We start from the raw sequence: 22,112 nt of genomic DNA, 5'->3' as shown, positions 1-22,112 counted from the left end.
TGCCGCCATAGGGAGAAATTACTTAGTCCCTTTTCTATTTCTATGGCAACCAGGATTGGACTAGTCTATAGGGAACTCTGAAGATTTCCCAGTAGGCCTCTGCACCAGGGGCCTTGTTTGCGTGGTATTTCAAAATGTTCCCATCGGAAAAGGTTTGGGCTTGCTGAAAATGTGTAATTTGGGGCCACTTTGAAAATTATTTCCAGGGCCTCTTTTGGTTCCCAGTCCACCCCTGATGGCAACGGACGGAAGACGGGGGCAGCGCTGGGACTGGAGCACAAAGCTCCAGCCCAGCAGATAAGTGGCATAGGGGTAAGAATTGCTTTTGGGGCAGGGGTGGGGAGGTAGGGGGAAGCAGGGGGTGGGGAGGCAACAGGAGAGACACCCTGTTGCCTCTCCACATTAAAAGAAAAAATGGCACCGGGGAAAAAGGCCTCGGGTGGAGACTGTGTAATCTCACCCGCTGTTCCAGCCACCTGCTTGGCTAAGCACCCTTCCGGTTGCAAAAATAGTAAGTTGCTGTACTCCAGGTTGTGGGTAACCTTTGTCTGTGGTTTAGGGGTAATTTGTGGGCCTCTCTTTCACCTAATAACTGAAACTCAAAGACTGCTTTACACCTGTATATGATTTCCTGAGAGTATTGATCTAATTTCTGATCCTTTTCAACCCTCAAGACAGGACCTACCATCTTGTTCTGCCGATCACACTCTCTCATTCCATGGAGTTAAGCAAAGTCAACCTTATTTCGAGAGTTAGGGGAAATGGTTCTTATAAATTATATTTGTTGCATGGCTGGATACCAGATTGTCATTGAAAGGAGGGGAGATCAAACCCCTCATGCCTGCTCAGCCAGGTACCCTGGCCACAACTACCACATTTAACTTTATGCGATTTACAATGACGCAATGACAAATATTGTTTGAGTAAGTAAACAAAATGTGATTGGCAAGTACAGGACAATCACGAAGAGCCAACAGCACAGAATGAGGTAGTTCAGACAATTTCTAAAACAAAGTAACTTTATTTTTAAAACAGTAAAACACGAGGAGAGTCAGGTTAGAAACTTTCATCTAAGGTTACATCTCAGTGGTTAAAGATGTAATAAACAAGATTCACAGAATTTCCCCATATTCTTAAGTCACTGTTATTTTCGGTAGGTGTTTCACTCCAGCCGTTTTCTTTATTGGTCCCTTTCTGGGATCTAACATCCTCTGATTTGGTGGAATATTATACATCCCTCTGAAATAAAGTTAGAAAAGACATGGTCATCATGAATACTGAACTGTGGAAGATGGAGAAATATCAATACTTTTGAAAGAATAAGAACAATTAACTACTCAAATGAAATGACCAGACTTCGGAACATGTTTAACCAACAGCAGCATAATATATTAGATTAATAGGGCAAAGGTGCTACATATATCTGAACGCTCACACAGTTGCCCATAAACTCAAAAAGCTGTGTGGGTTTTATTTGCCATCTCCTTTATGCTTAAGCACTGCGCAGGGGCTGGATGGGATATCGCAGCACTGGGCTTTCCAGGCTTCCCCTTCTAACATGGGCCCACTTAATGAAGAGCACCTTATAGGATCCTGGCCAAACCAAACAACAACCCTTCCAGTGATCAAATTTCAGACATTTCTATGATGGGGTCAACTGTAATGACCGAACTCTCTAAGCGGGCACGACTCTCACTTGGCCCGTCCACGCCAGCCACAGGTAGAAAAGGTGGCATAGCGCATGTGCATTTACATCAAGCTAGTGATCGAGAGGCAACTTCTACTGTTTTGGCATCAGTTTGTCAAGTGCAGGCCTCTTCAGATGTAAGCAGCTTAAAAATGCATCCTTCTAGAATTACACATCTGAAAGCTATCAGTAAGGCAATGTTCCAAAGTGATGCCGAAGATGTTCCGGATAAGCTAATTCCTAGTAATAATCAAGGGATATGTGGGTGCTCTAGCCCTGTAGACCCAAATTCCCCTCCCAGGCTAAATTACGAGCCAGTGCAGAACACCTTTTCAGGGCCCTCTCCAGTTGTCCATACATCAGAGAATATGGATTTGCAGTTTCCTGTCATGAGCAGGATCTTAAATCTTCTAGACAGGGGCCATGAATTAACTCACCTGGAAATAAGATCTTCAGACCAGTCAAACACTGAGATTATAGCATGCATTAATAAAATTGAAGGAATGTTATATGGCAGTATAAATAAAGTCACTGTTACTAATGAGGCATCTGAACATGTCTCTGTCGGAAGAAACACCCAGGCCAAGGCCTCTCAAACTGACTGTCCTGATACCAAGCTGAACTTTTCACAAACTGATATTGTAGGGAATGTAGCTATGTTTTTAAACATTCCTTTGTACAAGCGGTGACACAGCAGAGAGAAGAAATGGTTAGCTGTGAGATTGAGACAGACAAAAAAAACAATGTCCTCAAGTTGAAAATCTTAGCAGAATTGAGCAGATGATTATACAAATTGCCGGCGACTTAACACGCTTGGCCAGTCACATTGGTTTATCTTTGGAACAAAATTATGTTCCTTCCTCCACTATAGTGTTGGATAGTCCCTCAGCACTGCTCCATGTGCTTGAACAGGAACATATTGAGGAGTTACCTGAAGAAATTCCACCCAATGATAGTATAAACAGTGGGCCAGATACAGATAGGAGTGGTTTGAAGAAGGGAGCCTGTATGTCACGCAAACAGAGACGCCTACATCTAACGGCTATGAAAAGAATACAAAATGCAAAAAGCTCAACTTGCCAACAAAAAAACACATTAAAAAAGCTAGACAAATCACCACACAGGCGATCGACACAGCTGTGATTGGAGCGCATGACTATGCAAAGTGCATTGTGGAAGTAGGTGTGGTCGACTTAGATCAATTAAATGCGGAAAGCAAGTTAGCTTTGCAGCACCTTCATGATGATGGACAATCAGGGTGCGGCAATATAAAGGAAAAAGTTATTGTAAAAAAAACAAAAACTATAACACAAAAAACAGGCTAAAGCCACCGTGACTGTAGCAATTACTGGAGATGGCAATTCAACTGGCGTTCCTAACAAATCCATAAGTGCTGTATCAACTTTGGGGTGCAAACAAACACAACTGTCCTCTTTCTATCCTATTAAGGTGATTTCTACCAAACTTTTAGGGCAGACCAATGGCACAAACCATGGAACACCACAACAGGGTAATTTAACCCAACCAAAAGGTCCCATTTTGCATCGTAAGATTAAGGGGGTCATACCACAAGATCTGTTACCAAAAGGAATTGTTGCTATGACAAGGTTGGACAAACACACAAATTTAGAACCCACACACCCCGCATGTCCCTCTGAGCCAGAAGAGACTGGAGAGGACATGCTACAAATGGGAGAAACCGAGGGGGCTTCCAAACAAAGTCATGACAATGCCTCACTGATATACAATCCTGCCACGGTTTTAGGATGGCTAAGTGATCCGGCCATACATGGGAATGCACGGCTAAATCGTGAATTTGTATTTAAAGTCTTTTATAAAATTCCTATGTTAAGACTCCTAAACTCGAATGATGTGGATTGGGTGAGACTTGCAAATGTTAACAATGGCAGAATGATCTGCAAAATTTCTTCTTCAATTGTCTTAAAACAGATTTGGGATTTTGAAATAGACTTTTTACACTTGGGGTTGAAAATTAGTTTGCTACAGGATACGACCAGTGGTACAGTTTTTGAACTATGTGTCACCCATACCTGAAATTCCTTCAGTCAATTTAGGCAATGCGGTTGTACAGTCTACTGCTGCGTCTGATGCTATTGTTCAACTGGCAGCTATTGCCTCCAACATCAAGGGCTGGTCTTGGATAGGCAATTTAGTCAATGCAGTAACCAACAGCACACCGATTAACCAGTCTCGGTAGCCACAATAATATCCAGGTGTTTTCCTGGAATGTGTGTGGTTATCATAATTATTTTTTATAGCATTCAAGATCAACTCTACTTTTGACACTCCATCTATTATTCTCCTACAGGAGACAATGCTTCTTAAACATATGTCCGTAAGTGGATATTTCACTTTCTCCAGTCCTGCCATAAAACAAGGGTTAGGTCACCCCATAGGGGGTTTAGCAACTTCGGTTAGTAATACGATTAATGCCAATACATCGATTTGCTATTCCTTGAGCAACATTCTTACTATTGATATGGAAATGACTGTGCGAGATAGGGGAAAAACTGATGCTGATTAACCTATACTTCAACCCTTACAAACACAATTTGGCTCTGGTTAGGAACACCTTTGACTCAATATTTGAAAATGCTGTGCTATGTAACAAGTATGAGGGCATCATTGTCGGAGGTGATTTCAATGCAAATTGTAAGGGTGAAATGCAAAACAGTCATGCTCACAAATGTTCTAATAATCAAAAAAAATCTCGAACACTTGGACAGCTCTGGAAGGAATACTTTGTTGCATGGAATATGAAGGTTGTAAGATTTTCCCATGACACACTTCAATACACTTGGCACAGGGATAATTCTGTTTCTACAACTGATTTTGTTGTCATTTCTTAGAAACTTTTGAAACTATGTTCTCCAAGTGTCTTGATGGACACAGGTTATAGCGATCATTGGCCCTCATTACGACCCTGGCGGAGTGGGTTTACGCCAGCGGTATTCGTGGCGGACCCGTCCGCCCTACTACAAGTTCCCGTAGCGCCATGGAGCCTTTCTCCGCCTGGTTTTTCCGGGCGGAGAAATCCATGGCGCTAAGGGACCTTGTTGTTAATTACGCCACCGTACTTTACGGTGGCGTAATTAACGCCTTCCCCACTCCCATTATGCCCTATGGGGCAAAAATGGGAATGGGGAAGGGTAAAATGGGGATTGGGGATTTACCGCTCCGCCAAGGTCGGAATGGGGCGGTAAATCCGCCAACCCCCATGGCGGTATCAGCAGCTTTCCGCCGTGCTCCAAGGTGCATTTTGCACCGCGATTTCCGCCAGGGTCGTAATGAGGGCCATTGTCTCATCTCAATCAAAATAGAACTATCCTGGGTGCAGCTTGCTACTGTTCCAGAATTGGCTCTGGTTGAAATAGAGCGTCTCCCAAAACACTATTCGTTGGAACAAATTCTTATGTCAAAAGCTTGTTGATAGCCTGAGCATGATGTTATTATATGATCCAAGTGTTTGTTACTCCTTCCAAGACTATGTACATCTGGAAAGACTTAACAATGTGATCATACGGGAAAAACTGGTCTGGCTATCTGATCTTCATCTAAACAGGCAAAAAAAAATATCTTCACTGCTTTGACTCACACATAGCTTCGTCAAAAAAACAAAAACATAGCGATTTGAGACACCTCGCAGCGCAAGACAGCAGTTGGCAAATACATGGCCACAAAGAAGCAAATTGTACGGTTGTACAATAATGCCTGTAGAAGACATTGTTATTTTATGAACCTTCATGATAATCAAAAAATTATAAACCATCTATGTAAGCACAATACAAAATCTATCTGGCAGATGTTTAAAAATTCTGGCTCTAGCATGACTGAGAAGGCTTTGCCCAATTCTATTTTGGCAAATACATGGTCTATGTTCATTTTGGAAAATGTTCAACTCCCTAGGCACTTCCAACATCAACAGTTTACTGTAAAGAAATTAGCTACACTTCCGCGTTTCATTTGGTCCATTGATGATATCATCTGGGCTATAGGTAAACTTAACTTTTCCATGGCATCTGGACCGGACGGCATTCCGGCATGTGCTTTCAAAACAGATCCAACCTTCTGGGCAAGAATTCTGTTCTTAAAATTTGAAAATATATTTAACACAGGTAACATTCCTCACTCATGGCACATCGCATTGATTGTGCCGATTTATAAAAAAGGGCAATTGTGCGGAACCGGATATTACAGACCAATAGCCCTGATGGACTCGTCCTATACATTTTTTTCCATACTTTTGCTCAAGGAGATGGAGAAATTTATAAAAACTCATGACATTCTATCCCAGAACCAAACTGGGTTTTGCAAACAAATGGGCACGTCGATTAATGCGAACATTCTATCACACATGGTATATTCTTGTAAAAAAAATCTGGTGGGCACCATCTATATGGCCTCTTTACATTTATGCTCAGCATTTGATTGCGTTGTTCGTGACATTTTGTTGTGTAAACTCAGAAGACTTGGATTCCCTGAAAACATCATTCTACTACTTGCATTACTACATACGGATACATATTTCAAAATCTGTATCAATAGGGAAGGTGATGTAACCCACAACTTTCTTACTTGTACGGGTAGTGGAGCAAGGCTGTAGCCTGGCACCCACCCTTTTTAATTTGTATTTAGTTGATATTGAAGCTATTTGGGATCAAATACTATGCTATCCAGTCAAACTTGGTCATCTCAAAATACATTGGCTTGCCTATGCTGATGATATTCTTATCTTTGATAAAACACCTATGGGTCTCCAAAACAAACTAAAGGCTTTTTCCACCTTTGCCTTCGATCACAATCTACGTCCTAGTGTAGGAAAATCAAAGATTTTTTAATATGGTCAGGTTCTAAAAAAATCCCACGCTATTCGTGGACGATCAACAATCTTAAGTCGGATAGAATATCTATGCTTAAATATTTGGGTGTTGATGTTACTAATGAATTTTCGAAAAAACATTGACGTGACTCTTTAATAGCAAAAATGAGACCATTGACTTCTCAGCTAAGGATAATTTACCAAAAATACTGTAAATTTTCATTAAGTCCTGCGATTCAATACTACTTATTAAAGATTGAAGTGATACTTTTGTATAATTTAGAACTATGTCTCCATGACATCTATGACATATTAAATTCTCTTCAAGGTCATCTTTGGAAACAAGTCTTGAATTTGGCAAACTCGGTTCCAAACTCTTGCATTCGCACAGAACTAGGTCTTTCCAGTCTATCAACTTGATTCCTGTGCGTCAACTAAATTCATATGTTAAAATGTTGGATCCCCCTCGAAATTCTATTTATGTAGAATTTTAGGATTTTGGCCTTACAGAATCCACATTCAATAAATCTTTTTAAGAAAAGAATGGATCATGCATTGCAACGTATTAACATCACCAAAGAAGATCTGATAACACGAGTGGGATATTCTAAAAGAATGCTATATCAGATGGATTGGGTTGTATCACAGGATGAAATTGCTTCTTATCCGTTTTATAAAGCATTTGATTTACATACACATTAAAGGGTTCCCAGGCTGATGTATGTTGAGTCTTTCCCCGATATTAAAATGCGTGACATCTACATGTGGTTTCGCTTGAATCAGCTTCATTGCAAAGAAGGCATTAGTCAGTAGATGCATTTTAACTCTGATACATGTCGCATTTGCAAAAAAGCTCTGCAAAAGGAATCTATCAAGCATTTGGTCATCTACTGCAGTTACTTCGAAAATTATAGATTCACCGTTTTGGGGGAGAGTAACGTGATGAACTCTGTATCATCACGTGAAATGTTATGGATCAAATGCATGAATAATCCCAACACTTCATTCCTGTGTGCCTTGGGAAGGCTATTATGCAAAATTCAAAATGAACTTTTGCCCAGAATGAATCATGTGGCACTTGACTAAATTTAATATTATGTGTAGGTATCTACTTAAGCTAAAAACAATGTGCACTGTGTGCGCGAGGAAATTGTGCGCTTCTAAATGTTTTTTCTAATAGGCTGTCAGATGATAACATCATAATTTTTGCCATGAAATGTGTTTAACAATTCGGAAAAGTTCTTAAGTATGTAATGTGGTACTCATGTTAGAACATGTTTTAAACTGAAATCGTGGACATTTTGTATGGTTATTTTTTATTTGGATTTTTGTAATAGTTTATGTTGTGATATATATATATATATATATATATATATATATATATATATATATATATATATATGTATGTCATTTTTTTTAAGTGTGAAAAGTTTTTTTGTTAACTGAAACACACAGAATGAATAAAAAAAATTATAAAATTAAGAGCACCTGCTCAGTTATTTCAGCACATGTATCAAAGGCACATCAGATTTAAAGCATCCAGCAGCTGTATATAGGTGCAGCAGTATGTGTGAAACAGTTTAACGTGTATATGCGTTTTAATTATTTCCTAACATGCAATCTTTAAAGGGGAACTGCCATAAATCATTTTTTAAAACATGTTTTAAAAGACTGATGTAATAGAACAGACCAGTACAAATACTGTATGCAGCTCCAAAACCCGAGCCCTGCCATTGACTTCTGCATGCAGACATCTTTCGCACTACCTCGCATGAGGCCAAATCTCCCGTTATGAAAGTTTCAATAATAGTCTTGGCCGACTTAACACTGCAAGATGCTATCTAAATTTTCTGAGTTTTTTGCTAACATTTTCTTTTTTCTATTCTTTCTCGTTCAATGTTTTCTTCTTTTCAGTTGTACATTTTCCTTCCCCCCTTTCTCTCCAACTATCCATCTCTGTTTTTCCCTTTCCTGCTTTCCTTCACTCGTTCTTTCCCTTCTCTTCCCCTCTTTACTACCACTCTCTTTCTTTATACATTGATTATTTTTTCCCATGTATCCATATTCTGACTTCTACAGAATGTTATTTCTTCCCTTTCACTCTCTGTATAACATTCCTTTCTTTTTTCTTTACAAACTTATTTAGCATTTTCAAAAGTCTTCACCATTAGACGAAAAAATTTAATCCAGAAAGAACAAAAACATAGAAGCATCAGGAGAGAAATGATGAAACTCCAAACCAGACCCACGATATCGAAATTTACAACATATAACTGCTGACATTGTCTAACAATGAAAAAGAAAAACAAGCATATTATGTCATATCCCCAAACATATCTCCGCCCGGAGCTCGACCGCAGAGACTCTTAAAGCAGAAATGTTTAAGTAGGATTGGCCTAAAGTACAGTTGCTCTCTATCTTTCACGAAATCAATGAAAGTAGACCACACATCAATATATTGTTGAATTTTCTCCAGCATAATAAGAATAATAATAACTAGTTTTTATATAGCGCTACAAACCTGCAGGTATCTAAGCGCTGCAATAACAGTTGTTATTATTATCCCACGCTGTGGTACTCAATTTATGGACCTCGGAAGGATGAAAGGCTGAGTTGACCCTGCCGGGATTCGAACCTGCATCAGCAGGCTACGCAAGGATGTTAGAACGAGAGATCAACTCGCTGTGCTATCTCACCGGCTATATAAGGGCTGACATTTTCTCCATGGCCAATATCTCCAACACTTTTCACCCACCAGTAAGCTGTAGTCGGTTCATTAGGGTATTTGCATTGACCTGCATTACCTAGCCTGGCCGCTAGTAATAAGTGAGTGGTTAATGTCACCCTCGGTCCCCTTCCAAATCAACATTGCCCAATACCAGATATAGTGGATCCCATGGAAGAGACCACACCATGATGTCCCTAATATTTAATAAGATTTCTATCCAAAATATCATCACAGGGCAGTGCCACCACATATGCCCCATATCAACCTGCATACCGCAGCCCCTCCAACATACTGGCCCATGACCCATTTTACTCAATCTGTGGGATGTCAGGTACCACTGGCGGAAACATATCTTAAAAAGCATTCCCCCTGATTGTAACACATTTTGAAGACGTCAGTGCTCTTTCCCATATGCGTTCCCTATTCTCCTGTTCTTTCGGCAACCACAATTCCTCACTCCATTTCTGCATATACAGGAACGTGTCAGATGGTAGGCTCCCTGTAGAAGCTGATACACCCGTGTGATCTTTTTTGATTGCAACCCCCCTCCCCCACCCAAGAGTTCGTTCCATCCCTATAGGGGCCCAGCTTCCCAATTCCCACATTCTTCTGTGTGATGCCCAGTGGCTCAGCTGAACATAAGGGAACCTCTAACGTTCACCCACCCACCCCAAACTTCGTTTTGCACTCCTCAAACGTTAGTGGACCAGTTTCTGAATATAGATACCTGAGGGTGAGCCGGTCCTGCACCTCAAAAGCCTAAAATCCAGTTCCAGACATTCCCGGGGAAATATCTGCATTCTATGTAATTAGTGTCCAAGGACCCAGCCCAGAGAGCACCCCATTCATCCGTAAACCCAGATCCCAGTGAATGAGCGATAGATTTATTTTGAATAGGAGATCACCCCGTGCCACCCTGGCCTTACTGCTTAACGGCAGATGTCTCAGTGGCAAGGTCGTTGTCGACTGTTCCACATCGCACCAATGCTTCTGGCCCTGGTCTGCCCCCAATTGAACAGCTGTAAAATCAGCGCTCCAAGAAAATACTTTTTAATCTCCGGCACCCCAGGGCACCTTCTGCAGCATTATTTTCCTCTGAATGCACTGTTTCTTCTTCCCCATACATAAGACAAAATCCTGCCCTGGAGCTCATTCAACCTTGGCGTGGGAACTTTGAGAGGCAGGGACCGAAAAGCAGACAAAAGTCTAAGAACCAAGGTCATCTTCATGGCCGTAATCCTCCCCATCCTTGATACCCCTTGCATATCCCAAAGCTTCAAATCCTCTGTACAGGTCTTCCACATGGTGGGGACATTTGCCTCATAAATAGCATGAGTAGTGGAGGGAATCCTGACTCCTAAATAGATCTTTCATCCATCTCCCTAAGAGCCCCTGGACACTTAGGCCTTGGGATTTATCCCCATCGATCGCAAATCCAGAAACTTCCTCAAACTCCTCAAGGGCTCTCACGACCACTGGCAAAGAAGATGTGATGTTGCTAAGAATAAGCGCAATGTCGCAATTTTATGCTGAACCCCACCACAACCCACTCTCTGAATATGTTCATTAGCCCTGATTGCGCACGCAAGAGGCTCCAGTGCAAAGATAAGCAGCGATAACAGGCAACCCTGTTGGGTTCCTCTTCTCTATCGGAGAGGAGCACTGCCTGTGTAATCCGATTCTGGTGATCAGGGTCTGAAATCCTGCCAAAAGCAATCCCCAGAACTTTTCGCAAAGCCAAAGATCCCCCCCGCCCCCCCAACACCTGTTGAACATATGCCCAGCCTATAGAATCAAATGCCTTGTAGACGTCTAGGGCTGCAATACGCATCTGTTGTTTCGACCTGTGTCCTCAAACCATCAATTCAATCAGCCCCTGAATATTATCATTTGTGATTCGATGCTTATAAACCCGGTCTGATCAGGACTTTTCAGGTATGCGAGAGTACACATTAGCCGTTCCACCAAAATCTTGGCATATACCTTTGCATCACCATTTAGCAAAGCTAAGGGCCTATATGAGGTCATTAGTTCGGGATCCTTGCCCGGCTTCAACAATAATGTTGTAACAGACTCTGCCATAGAAACCGTAACCCTCCCTGAGGTGAGAAATAAGTTGAATAGTTTAGTCATACTTATTAAAAGGCATAAGTAAAACCATCCGGGCCTAGAGCTTCATTAACCGGGAGAGAACATATTGCCGACCCTATCTCCTCCTGTGTTATTGGGGAATATAATTCCTCACCATCCCGCTCTGTAATCTGAGGGATATGGACCCCCACCAAGAAGTTGGCTTGTGCTTCTTCAGTTCTTGGGACACTTCAAAGTAACTGGGACTCCCCCCGTACCTGCTCCCCCATACCTAAATGTTCTAGGACCAGTTAATGGTCTGTCCTGTCCACCGTTTGTCTCCCCCTCCCGAGCTTGGTCGCAACTATAACACTTCATGCACTTAATCTAGGCGAATGTCGTCAGGCCTAGTATTCTAGTTTTCTTTCTCTGTTTTGATCTTTCGGAATCTTCACGGCCTAAGAATGATTACTGTTATTCCCTTGTTCCCTTCCCACCTTGAAGCACTTTGAAGCACTTCAGCTGTGTATAAGCGCTGTATAAATAAACTATAAACAAATAAATAAAATAACTATTGTGGTGTGGTGTAGTAAGGACTCAGACAAATGGGTGGCATGTTTAAAAAAAGATTTATTTAAGAAATAAAGAAAAGAACCTACCCCTCCGTTTCTCTAAAATGGTTATCCCTTCCTAAACAAATATCAACTCAGGTGCTCTTCGTCAGGATATTTGTCCAAATGAAAAGTGTCCATCCTCTGTCCAAAAACCTACTCTAACCCTACCACTAATCTTCAAAAGGGTTCAGCATCCAAATGAAAATAGTACCAGGAGAAAGACTCCCTTCCAATGGATTGTGTCCTCCCACGTATTCCCCATCTTTGATATCTCCAATATCCAGCTTCAGCTGCTTTGGAATTTTTTTCCGGCAAGGGCGCTGTGCGTCGATGCAGTCGACTCAATGTCCCTTGAGGGCCTCCATCTCAAGGATGATGTCATCGAAGGTATGTATAGCACGTGCAGCGCCCGTTGTCTTCAGTTCCGTTTTTCCGAGTAAGCTTTTGTTTCATGAACTACTGCGCGCTTCCGATATTTGTTTAAGACATTATCAATATGTCTTCATCCTTTTCCGACAACCCTGAAGACGGGGTTTAAAAAATTTCAAGACTGCGACGCCAAGATGTCGTTGACGGACCTACATCGGGTATGCTTGTAGTGTCTCAGTGTGGAGCACAATACCTCAGCCTGTCAAAAGTGTCAGTCGATGACCGGAAAAGCTCTGAAGTAGCTTAAGGGGAAAGTGGCAGTAGCAGGCTCTCCCAAGAAATCCCTGATCGACAAAACATTCCTCCGACGAAACGAGAGGTGACTCTCCTCAACGGAAGAAAACCAAAACATCCAGGTCGCGCAGTGGCTCCCACCACTCCTCTTTGTTGTTGAGGAAATCGTAGAAAAGGCACCACAAGTCGCCTACTTCGACATCCTTGTCCGACTCCTCCCCAGAGAAAACTTTATCTTGCCCCACTAAGGCCTCTAATCCGGCTGAATGGGAATCATTCAGGCAGGAAATGCTTAAAATTTTCGAGTGCCTGAAACACTCGAAGCAAGTAGGCCTAGCTCCTATCATGCCTTCTTAAGCCGGTAAGGAAAGGGCTCGAGCCAAATCCTGTGTGCCCTCGAACCTGTGACAAATGCCATATTCCCTTCGAGATCTATTGAGGTCTCGGCACGATGAAAAAACATTGAGGAATCCTTCGAGCCGTCCAAGTCCACCACGGACAAAGTCCAAGGACAAGTCATTGTCGAAGTCGGCGACGCCTTCGACACCCACGGCGCCAGCGAAGCTACCGGTGCCATCGACATCGAAGACATCAACGAGTCCAGGGGCATCTGCCTCGAAATCTTCAAAGCCATCGACCCCATTGCCAGAAATACAGAAGACCTTTACTCCTTTACCTAGAAAGGAGTTTTTTAAGTCACCGACTTCCATTTATGAGGACAATGAGCCTTTTGATGATAATGATGCACTTTGGATTGCAGTATGGCACTCCAAATGTCCTTGCTAGCTTCATATTAGAAGAGTCTAGATTTCGGGACCTACATGAAAATTTACAGACGTCCAGTGGAGTGGACACTTCACCAGAATTGGAGTTTGGAAGGCCAGAATCAGATGAGCATGCGGATGCCTCTTACAGGCAGTTAATGACCAAGGTAGTGGATTATCAGGGATGGAGCAGGTGTGCCCTCCCATTTGAACAGAATGACATTACAGATATCCTGGACAAAGGTCCTCAAAGGGATCCTATCATGCCGCTCTACAGAAGAGAGTAGCTGCTAATTGGAATGCACCAGAATCAAGTCTGGCAGTTAATTAGAACTTAACAAATAAATACTGACCGTCAAGTAGTGACCCCAGCTACTTGTCAAAACATCCTACACCAGAAAGTTTGGTGGTGCAGGCAGCTACCACTACATCCAAGCAGGCAGCTTATCTGACCATCCCACCAGATCGGGATGATAAACATATAGATGCCTGGTTAAGGAAAGTATTTTCTGCTGGGAGCATCGCTCTGAAATCAGCCAACTCCACATGTGCCCATGCGAAATTCACTTACATTCTATGGGACTGTCTTTCCATGGCGGTTGAGCATATTCCCAAAGGGGAGGAAAGAGGCGGTTTCTTGGCCATTGTAAAGGGTGGCAAAGAGGCCATGTGTGATTCTCTTCAGTCGGGTTTGTATTCTGCTGACAGCGTCAGCAGGGCCATGGCGGCAAGCACCATGATAAACAGGTTTGCATGGTTAAGGAAGTCAGGATTTTCACTGGACGTGCAGTCTAGACTTCCTAACATGCCTTTTGACGGGTCTCAGCTTTTTGGCAGAAAAGGATGACGAAAGTCTTGAAAATCTGCAGACCTTGAAGGCAACAGCCAAGTCTCTAGGTGCCACTATTAGGTAACCTCAGCCTTTCCACTCCAGTGGCTCGTCTTGGAGGGGTAGATGCTTTTGCTACTACTCCTCAGTTGGAAGAGCAAGAGGAATGGCTGGTTAAAGAGGCCAAAGAAGATTCCCTTGTGGTGGACGGGGGAGAGGTGCGGAGCCTGCCCAAGCAGCAGCATCTTTACCAACAGCCACTGCTTCGGCTGCCTCAAAACCTCTGAGGTCTTGACTCACGACACCCCAGTGGGAGGCAGACTGTCTCAGCATCTGAAAGAATGGCGAGGCATTACTTTGGAGCTTGGGCACTACAAACCACAGTCCAAGGTTACTGCCTCCCCTTCATTCAGAGACCTCAGAACCATCCACTGGGGAGTCATTCTTTGAAGGTTCCAGATCCGTTCCTTGTGCAGGAAATTTTGACCCTGTAGAAAAAGGTGCTATAGTGCCAGTGCCTGTAACGGAGAGGAACAAATGATGGTATTCTCCATATTTTCTAATCCCAAGGAATGACGAAGGACGGAGGACTGAGACCCATCTAGGAAGTGAGATGCTTGAAAAAGTTCCTCAGGAAGCACAAGTTCAAGATGGTCACACTTTCTCAGATTTTTCAGGCCCACCAGCTCCAGGATTAGATGGTGTGATTGGACCTTCAGGATGCTTATTTTCATCTGCCAATCCATCTCAAGCACAGAAAGTACCAGAGGTTCGCCGTTGGCGTTTCTCATCATCAGTTTTGAGTTCTGATGTTCGGGCTGACCTCGGCCCGAGGGCTTTCACCTAAATGATAATAATAATAATAATAATAATAATTAGGCTTTTATATAGCGCTACAAACCCTCAGGTATCTGAGCGCTGCTTATTATTACCCACGGTGTGTGGTGCTCATTTATCGACCTCGGAAGGATGAAAGGCTGAGTTTGGCCCCGCCGGGATTCGAACCTGCGTTAACAGGCTCTGCACGGGTGTCAAAGCGGGCGCTCTACTCGCTGTGCCACTTGATGGCGGTGGTGGCAGTGAATCTCAGTACAGGGGGGATTCACATCTACCCCTACCTGGACAATTGCCCAATTAGGGCACATTCTCCCGAACAAGTCCTGGATCATCTCAGGATGATCTGCCACTCTCTCCACAGACTGGGCTTCTCCCTCAAAACACATGTCCAAGTAATCAACCGTTCACCATTAAGTAGCGTCCCTCTGGGTCACGAAGGGTCGCCTACCTAGAGAATTAGAGATCTCTGTTAATAAGAATAGCCAACCACCTCTTCTTGAATCCCCAGAAGCAAAGTACTTCAAATTATATCTACTAACTAGGTGCCGGGTGTCTTGCTTAAACAAATGCATTTCCTGCAAGAATACCACTCCAGCATCCATATCCCTCATGTGTCTCTCAATAGACTTCCTCTTGTTAAGGAATTTAACCCTTGAACATTCAAGCAGACGAATTTCACTTAATTTGTCGTTGATGGTGGAGATAAAATCAGTGACGGTAAGGACAGGCCCCACCTGTTCCCAACCAAGAGCTAACATACTGTGATGAATCCTAGAGAGTCCTCACGAAAACCCTACCTAAAGTCTCCTCTCAGGTAGCCAGGGAAAGGCAAATGCTTCTTGATCCTGACCCTGGGAGCGGTGTTAGCCGGGAAGATCACCTGAGATCAGAAGGTCCCCAGGGCAACATGAGGACTTTATGGGATGAGAAGAAGTATTTATCTCTCCCTCAAGGAAGGGAATATCATTAATACAGGCACATATAATGGCATGTTGCCAAAGAGAGCTGTTATTCCCTAAAGTTAATTGTCAGAGTATGAGTGAAGACAATCATAACCAGTCATGTATTAGGAGTGAGAAAAACTCTTGTAAAATGTAGAAAACTGCCAGAAATAGGAAACCCTATGAGTCCCAGGAAAATCATGCAGAGAATTCTTTAAAGGCTACCAATTAAAGTCTTTAAAACCCTCATTCCTCTATAAAATCAAATTAATCCTTTAATCCTTATGATACTCCTTTGGGGAATATGCATAAGGAGATGAAAATACCATTGAGAAACGGACTTTAGTGTATTGGACTTCGAGTCCCAGAATTCCCAAATTACTGGGACGAAAAAGAGGGCTGCAGAAGCACAAAGTTGCAAAGTGCAGCCCATTAAGGTTAATGACCCACACCTGAGGGTGGCTGAGAGGCACAAAAGGCACCCTTGGGTGCAGGCCATTAGACCAAGGTGGATAAAGAAGAAGCAGCTGAAGCAGCAGCAGGAGGGCAGTGGTAGTAGTAGTGTGTGGAGGAGTTCTAAAGCCTCCACAAAGCAGCAGAGGAAGAAATCGTAGAAAAGCCAGCACACAGGGATTATAGTTGCGAGTGAAACTGATGCCGGTCCTGAGAGGATCAGATGTGCTCGAGATTTCTTTTGCAGAGGTTGTGGAGTGGAAAGTGCACCTTTTGGTAACCTTTCCCACTGTAAAGCCTTCAGCAGTGGCAGGCGAGCACTGGATTGCTGGGGAGTCACGAGGGCTCTGAAAGTAACAGATGCGGGCCACAGGAAGCCAAACAGGAGTGTTATTATTATTATTATTATGGTATTTATTGAGCGCGTACCTAGCTTTGAGAAGCAACAGATCGCCTTACACAGGTATACACCAAAAGAGATACATAACGGAACATAAGTACAGAGGTGTACTTTACAGAGGTGTCCAATATTACAGATGCATAAGGGAATGCTTTTCAGTGGTAACAGAACAGATTGTCCAGGAGGAGAGGAATTCACTGACAGGCCCATAGGTCAGCACTCCCCCTCTAGAACTTGTAAGACAAGATAGCTGCCCCATGTGAGGACAGGGGGTGCAGGATTCACTTACTCCTACACGACTCAATAATGAGGACTCAGTAGTTTGGCAAAGGAAAGTCTGTTTAATGATATATACATCAAACAGGGAAACAAATGGGAATCAGCTGTAGTGCGATCACCGGTCTCGCTCCGACTTCCACAAACTTTGGTAGAATAGCAATTCTTATAGGCAGATATCGTCATCACTGACGTCTAATTTCTATAAAAAATCATCATGCAATATAATTGGTTAGGAAAGGTAACTTAAGTATAGGTGCTATATCTGTATATAGAAATAGAGCATGTGGATTGGACAACTCTTATCGGGTGGGCGTCTACGCCCATCCCTCTACATCACACATGATTGACGTCACTACAAGTACGACGTCTCATTGGTTACAGTGTCTATAGACCCTAGATTACATGGTCCATTGTGATTGGGTAAGTTACACCCCTAGACATAAATCTCCACTTTAATTAGCAGCATGCAGAATAGATGCCCAGGTGCCTAGTGCCCCAAGATTCACCCTTCCTCCTTTCCATCAATCAGTGTTTTAGGGCTATGTGTCAATTAGTTGGCTGGGTATGGCATCGGAACTGTAGCCTCTTATCAGGAAAGGTTATGACATCCTTGGGTTCTGGATGACATCAGGCGGTGGTACCTCTTCGCGCCTGGCTGGTCACGTGTTGGTTCACCGTGAATCTGCTTCAGTTTCTAGCCTTTTGTGGATTTAATTCTGTGTCAGCCTAGCCACCTGCATGGGCCTCTCTTATCTTGACCTTCACGGACGGGCTGGTATGCTCTGTAGTTGGAGTCTTGTGAGCTCATGCTCTCCTCCCCTTCTCTGGTTGACCTCGATTTCCTAAGCTTGAGTCGCTCTTTGCTGAGTTTCGATTCCGCTCCTTCTCCAGTCTTTGCCTGGGTTTTGAAACTTGGCCCGTCAGGCCTCTGGTCACCTGGGTACCTTTCTGCTTTTACAAAATGGAGTCGCATTTGTATAATGTGCCTTACTGAGGTAGAAATACGGTTGGCACTTGCCGCCCCATCTTCTACTAAGCATTGCAAGCGGTATCGATTTCTTAGCATCTTGCGTTTCAAGCCTATTTACACACGTTTAACAGGACGGTTGCTTCCATCTTGTCTCGTAACACTGTTTCCTCGCGTTGTAACATTGTCTCCTCTCTGTGCCTATTCCATTCAATTTCGTAGTTACTCGCACTGGCGTGTTATCTTCGATAGCTGCGTTTGTTCATTCACGGATCTGTTCAGGCCCTTGTGTCATTTCCACTGGCCTTCCATTAAGGCTTTTGGGGTCTCTTTGTGGACCGTGTGTAGGTATTCCTCATTTCGCATCAGCGGCTGGTATGGCTGTCTGATAGGGTACCGTGCTGCCCAGGGTTGTCTGGTTATGGGTGCTCCAACCGGTATGGATCTTCTGATGTATAGTGGGCAGAGTCCCAGTGCAGCTCTTTGTAGGTTCATTCGCTCTTTATACATCACGTGCCTTGGCGAGTTCCTTCCTGGTAGCTCGAAATGGGGGGCAGGGGTGCATGTCATGTCTGGAACCTTCTTTACACTCCCCCCTCTGGTCGGTTCATCGACCACTTCTGCTTCATTCTTCTCCTCTATTTCTTTTGATTCTTCAGTGTTTTGTTCATCATCTTCAGGATTGGTACATGAAGGCGTGAACATTTGCGTCTTTGGAGTCCATATTTTTAATCACACCTTTCAAACTTCCTGCTGTTTTGACATGTTCATCTTTGTGCCAGGTCATAAGCTGGCACTGTCCGTTCGGACTGCAGTAGATCCACTTTCCTTCATACCTTCTTTGCTTTTTAGGATATGTGAACTTCGTTCCTTCTGGTGCAAATTCGCTGGCCTTCACAAAGTCCATGATTTCTTCATCTGTCAGGTCTCTTGGCTTCCAGCCTGGCTCGACATCGACCATCATTTTTATCCCAATGGCTTTCTTTGCAGTTTTCTGGCATTGTGTGATGAGTATCTTGATAACGCAGAATCCTAGCAGTACCATGGCTAGTAGGCCTCCCAGGAACTTGAATATATCAGCCATCCATTGCGGGACCCATGAGAATAGGTTCCCAAACCAGCTGTCATCGTCCACCTCATCCGTTTCATCAGTCATCTGTTTTTTTTTTTTTTGAGTTGTCAACATGCCTATGGCCTCTGTTAGGGGTCCGTTTTCTTCATCGTGTGATGGAACAAATGTGCAACATGATTCTCTGATTTTTGCACAAACACCTCCATCCATTGCTGTGATCATGTCAAGCACATATCTGTTTTGGAGGGTCATCAGTCTGATTGCTCTCAACTCTTCTTTGATCGCGTTGAATCCTTTTATAGTGGTATTGATGGTCTGCAATAACTCCCATCTGGTTATCTGCAACCATTTAGCATTCACTCCAACTTGGATGTGGGGCAGGAGTAGTGTTGTGAATACTGTTGAGGTGAGGCTGAACACCCTATGTTCGTACGGGATTGCATGGAATGTTTCTTCTGATTTGGGAGAAAAGTAATTTCCCTCTTCATCCTGGATACCAGTTCCACAGATCTTCTTCTTAGATGAGCATCTGCTCTCGGGAAACTGTCCAACTGTAGGTCATTCTTAGGGATCACTAGTGCGGGAACGTGGACGTTCACTAGTGTGCATATGCCTCCTCAGTTTTTCGGCAGCCTTGGATCCACACGCCCAGTAATGGTCCATAATAACTGCGGTTCCTTGGGTCATTCCCGGAGCTTCAAAGATTCGTCCACAGTTTTGATTCTCTCCCATCTTCCTTGTGCCATGGTTTCTGAAGCATAGTTTCAGGCTCTCCAGTAGCACTATCTGCAGGGGTCCCCCTATATCTTCGACCCATGTTAGTAACTTTACTAGCTTTGGCCACAGAGGTTTGCATAACCTCTGTGAATTCTCTATTGCTTCCTTACAGGCTCCAAGGACCATCCATGCTCGGCAGATTACTACTCCGTCTTCCCATCCGTCTGGGGAGACCACTGACCCCCAGATCTGCATTTGGCCTCTGTTCTTCCAGATTTGAGCCTCTTCTGCAGTCTTCCCTCGAACGTTCAGTCTCGGGTTAACTTCCCATTTTATCCCTGATCCTTTGACGCCAGGGTTCTCGTACCTGATCACATGATTTCTGGTGTGCGCTCGGTTTCTTGTTTTAATGTCCTGGACGTAGCCATCTTCATCCGGGTAATTCTTTTCGTTGGCCCATATAAACGAGGCGTCTCTTCCCATAAATTGTCCTCTGGTGTTGCACATTGCTACATGCAACATACAGTGTGCTGTAGGGACATAAACATCTACAGCCACAAAGATCTTGGATTTTCCCATGCTGTATGGTAGTAGAGCGCAGACGAAGCATTCGCCTTTCGACTGCCTTCGCCCCACTTCCTTCATGTGCTGGTAGCATATGTTGTTCCCGAGATGGGCTGTGCTGTCCAAGTCATTAAGTTCATTGTTATCTTCATGAGGGCTTCTCTTGATTCTCAGCGTTCTTCTGTAGTTTGCTATGACTACGTCTCTGAATGCATATGTGCTGTTTTTCCACTTCGGGTATCTCGATGGAGCAGACTGCATCGCTGTGGCAGGAGGAGGATTTGTGCTTCCTTTCCTTCCCTTTTGCAGTCTGCCATAACCCGTAACCACCATTGTTTCACCAACCTCCCAACTTGTGGCTGTGTTGTAGGCCTGCGGCTTGTTCCTTGCGTTGGAGGAGGTGTGCTTGCTGTTATAGTTTCTATAGTTCTGTTTTTCAGCTCCTTGTGTAGTTTCTTTGCTTGGACTATGAATGGGAACAAATAATCTATTATCATGTGTGTCTTCTCTGTGAGTTCTTTCGTGGCCACTTCTGTTCTTTTGAGGGATTTTGCTATTTCCTCCGTCTTTGGTAGTTCACTTGGCTTTTCTTGGTTATCTCCACTATTCTCTGGAATTGAATGTTCAACAGGCAGTCTCTCCTTCTCTGCTGCCTTGGTTGGGAGGCCTTGCAGCCATTGACACTTGCCCTTGTCTGTGTGCATCCTGTGTGTGGGTGTGTGCAGTGGACAGTGCAATGTTTTCTTTCATTCCGTGCTGACCCTGTCTCCAGCTTTTCTCTCCATTCGTTACCTCAAGTGTATGCGCATCACTGCTAATTACATTCAATTTTAAATCATTTACTTCATCATTAGCTTTTCTCTGAACTGGAATCACTATATAGGGTCTGGGTGATTTTGTGGGATTCTGACGTTCATTATCCTGTCGGCGTGCTGATAGTGGGACACTTTGTGCACCAATAAAGAAAGCATTTCTGATTGTTAATGACAGAAAGACAATAATGATCACCAAACATATAAACATGATAGATTTGTACGACATCTGGCAGCATTTTCTCCCAGGAAAGCGGGGGCGCCTTTCTGTTGGGGGTAAAACCAAGTTACTGTTCTGGGCCCCCATTTCGAATGAATTCATAGTCAGTTATTTATTCCTTCTTTTGCTCTGGTCTCGTATTTCAAGAGTTTGTTACTATTAGAGGGACGAGTGCTTCTCCAAATGTCCCCCCTCACGTGAGTGACAACTGTAGTCACTGGGTCCTCAGTACAATTCCTGTGCTAGAATACGGAAAAGGGTTAGGCTAGCAGTTCGGATACATCACATTTATTCACGCGTATCTAAAGTAGGTGAGGTCCCAGTGGATGCCTCGAATTTGCCTGGGTCCTGAGGACGTGCTGGTGACAGTTCAATGCAAAAGAAGAAACTGAAGAGACTGCTACAAATTACACAAAAATGGAATGCCGAAAAAATAAAAAATAAAAATAAAAGTGAACTTGTGGCAAAAATAGGAAACTGAGATAATCGTACAAAATAAAGTTGTAAAAATCAGAACAAAAATAAAAATAAAAATATGGAAAAATAGCAAACGAGTCAAAATTGCAAAAATAAGATGTTGTACCAAAAGGAACAAAAATAAAAGCAGAAGTCAATATATAAAAAAATAGAAAAAATGAGAATGATGCAGAACAGG

The 22,112-nt window shown here is 43.4% G+C and overlaps 1 protein-coding gene across 3 annotated transcripts in view; it reads right to left on the bottom strand.

The window, feature by feature from the left end:
- Positions 1-1,001: 1,001 nt before the first annotated feature.
- CCDC169 (coiled-coil domain containing 169) overlaps positions 1,002-22,112 on the bottom strand; it is a 474,842-nt gene continuing 453,731 nt past the window's right edge. For all 3 annotated transcript variants that reach the window (XM_069640296.1, XM_069640294.1, XM_069640295.1), the window contains one exon: positions 1,002-1,239. In XM_069640296.1, the coding sequence (XP_069496397.1) occupies positions 1,134-1,239 (106 nt within the window). In that variant the 3' untranslated portion in view covers positions 1,002-1,133. The remainder of the gene's footprint in view (positions 1,240-22,112) is intronic.

The sequence above is a fragment of the Ambystoma mexicanum genome, chromosome 7q (genome assembly GCF_040938575.1).
Source record: "Ambystoma mexicanum isolate Mex_15411 chromosome 7q, UKY_AmexF1_1, whole genome shotgun sequence".
Classification (NCBI taxonomy): domain Eukaryota; kingdom Metazoa; phylum Chordata; class Amphibia; order Caudata; family Ambystomatidae; genus Ambystoma; species Ambystoma mexicanum.
The sequence above is the reverse complement of the archived record's forward strand: the minus strand, read 5'-3'. Positions and strand labels throughout refer to the sequence as shown.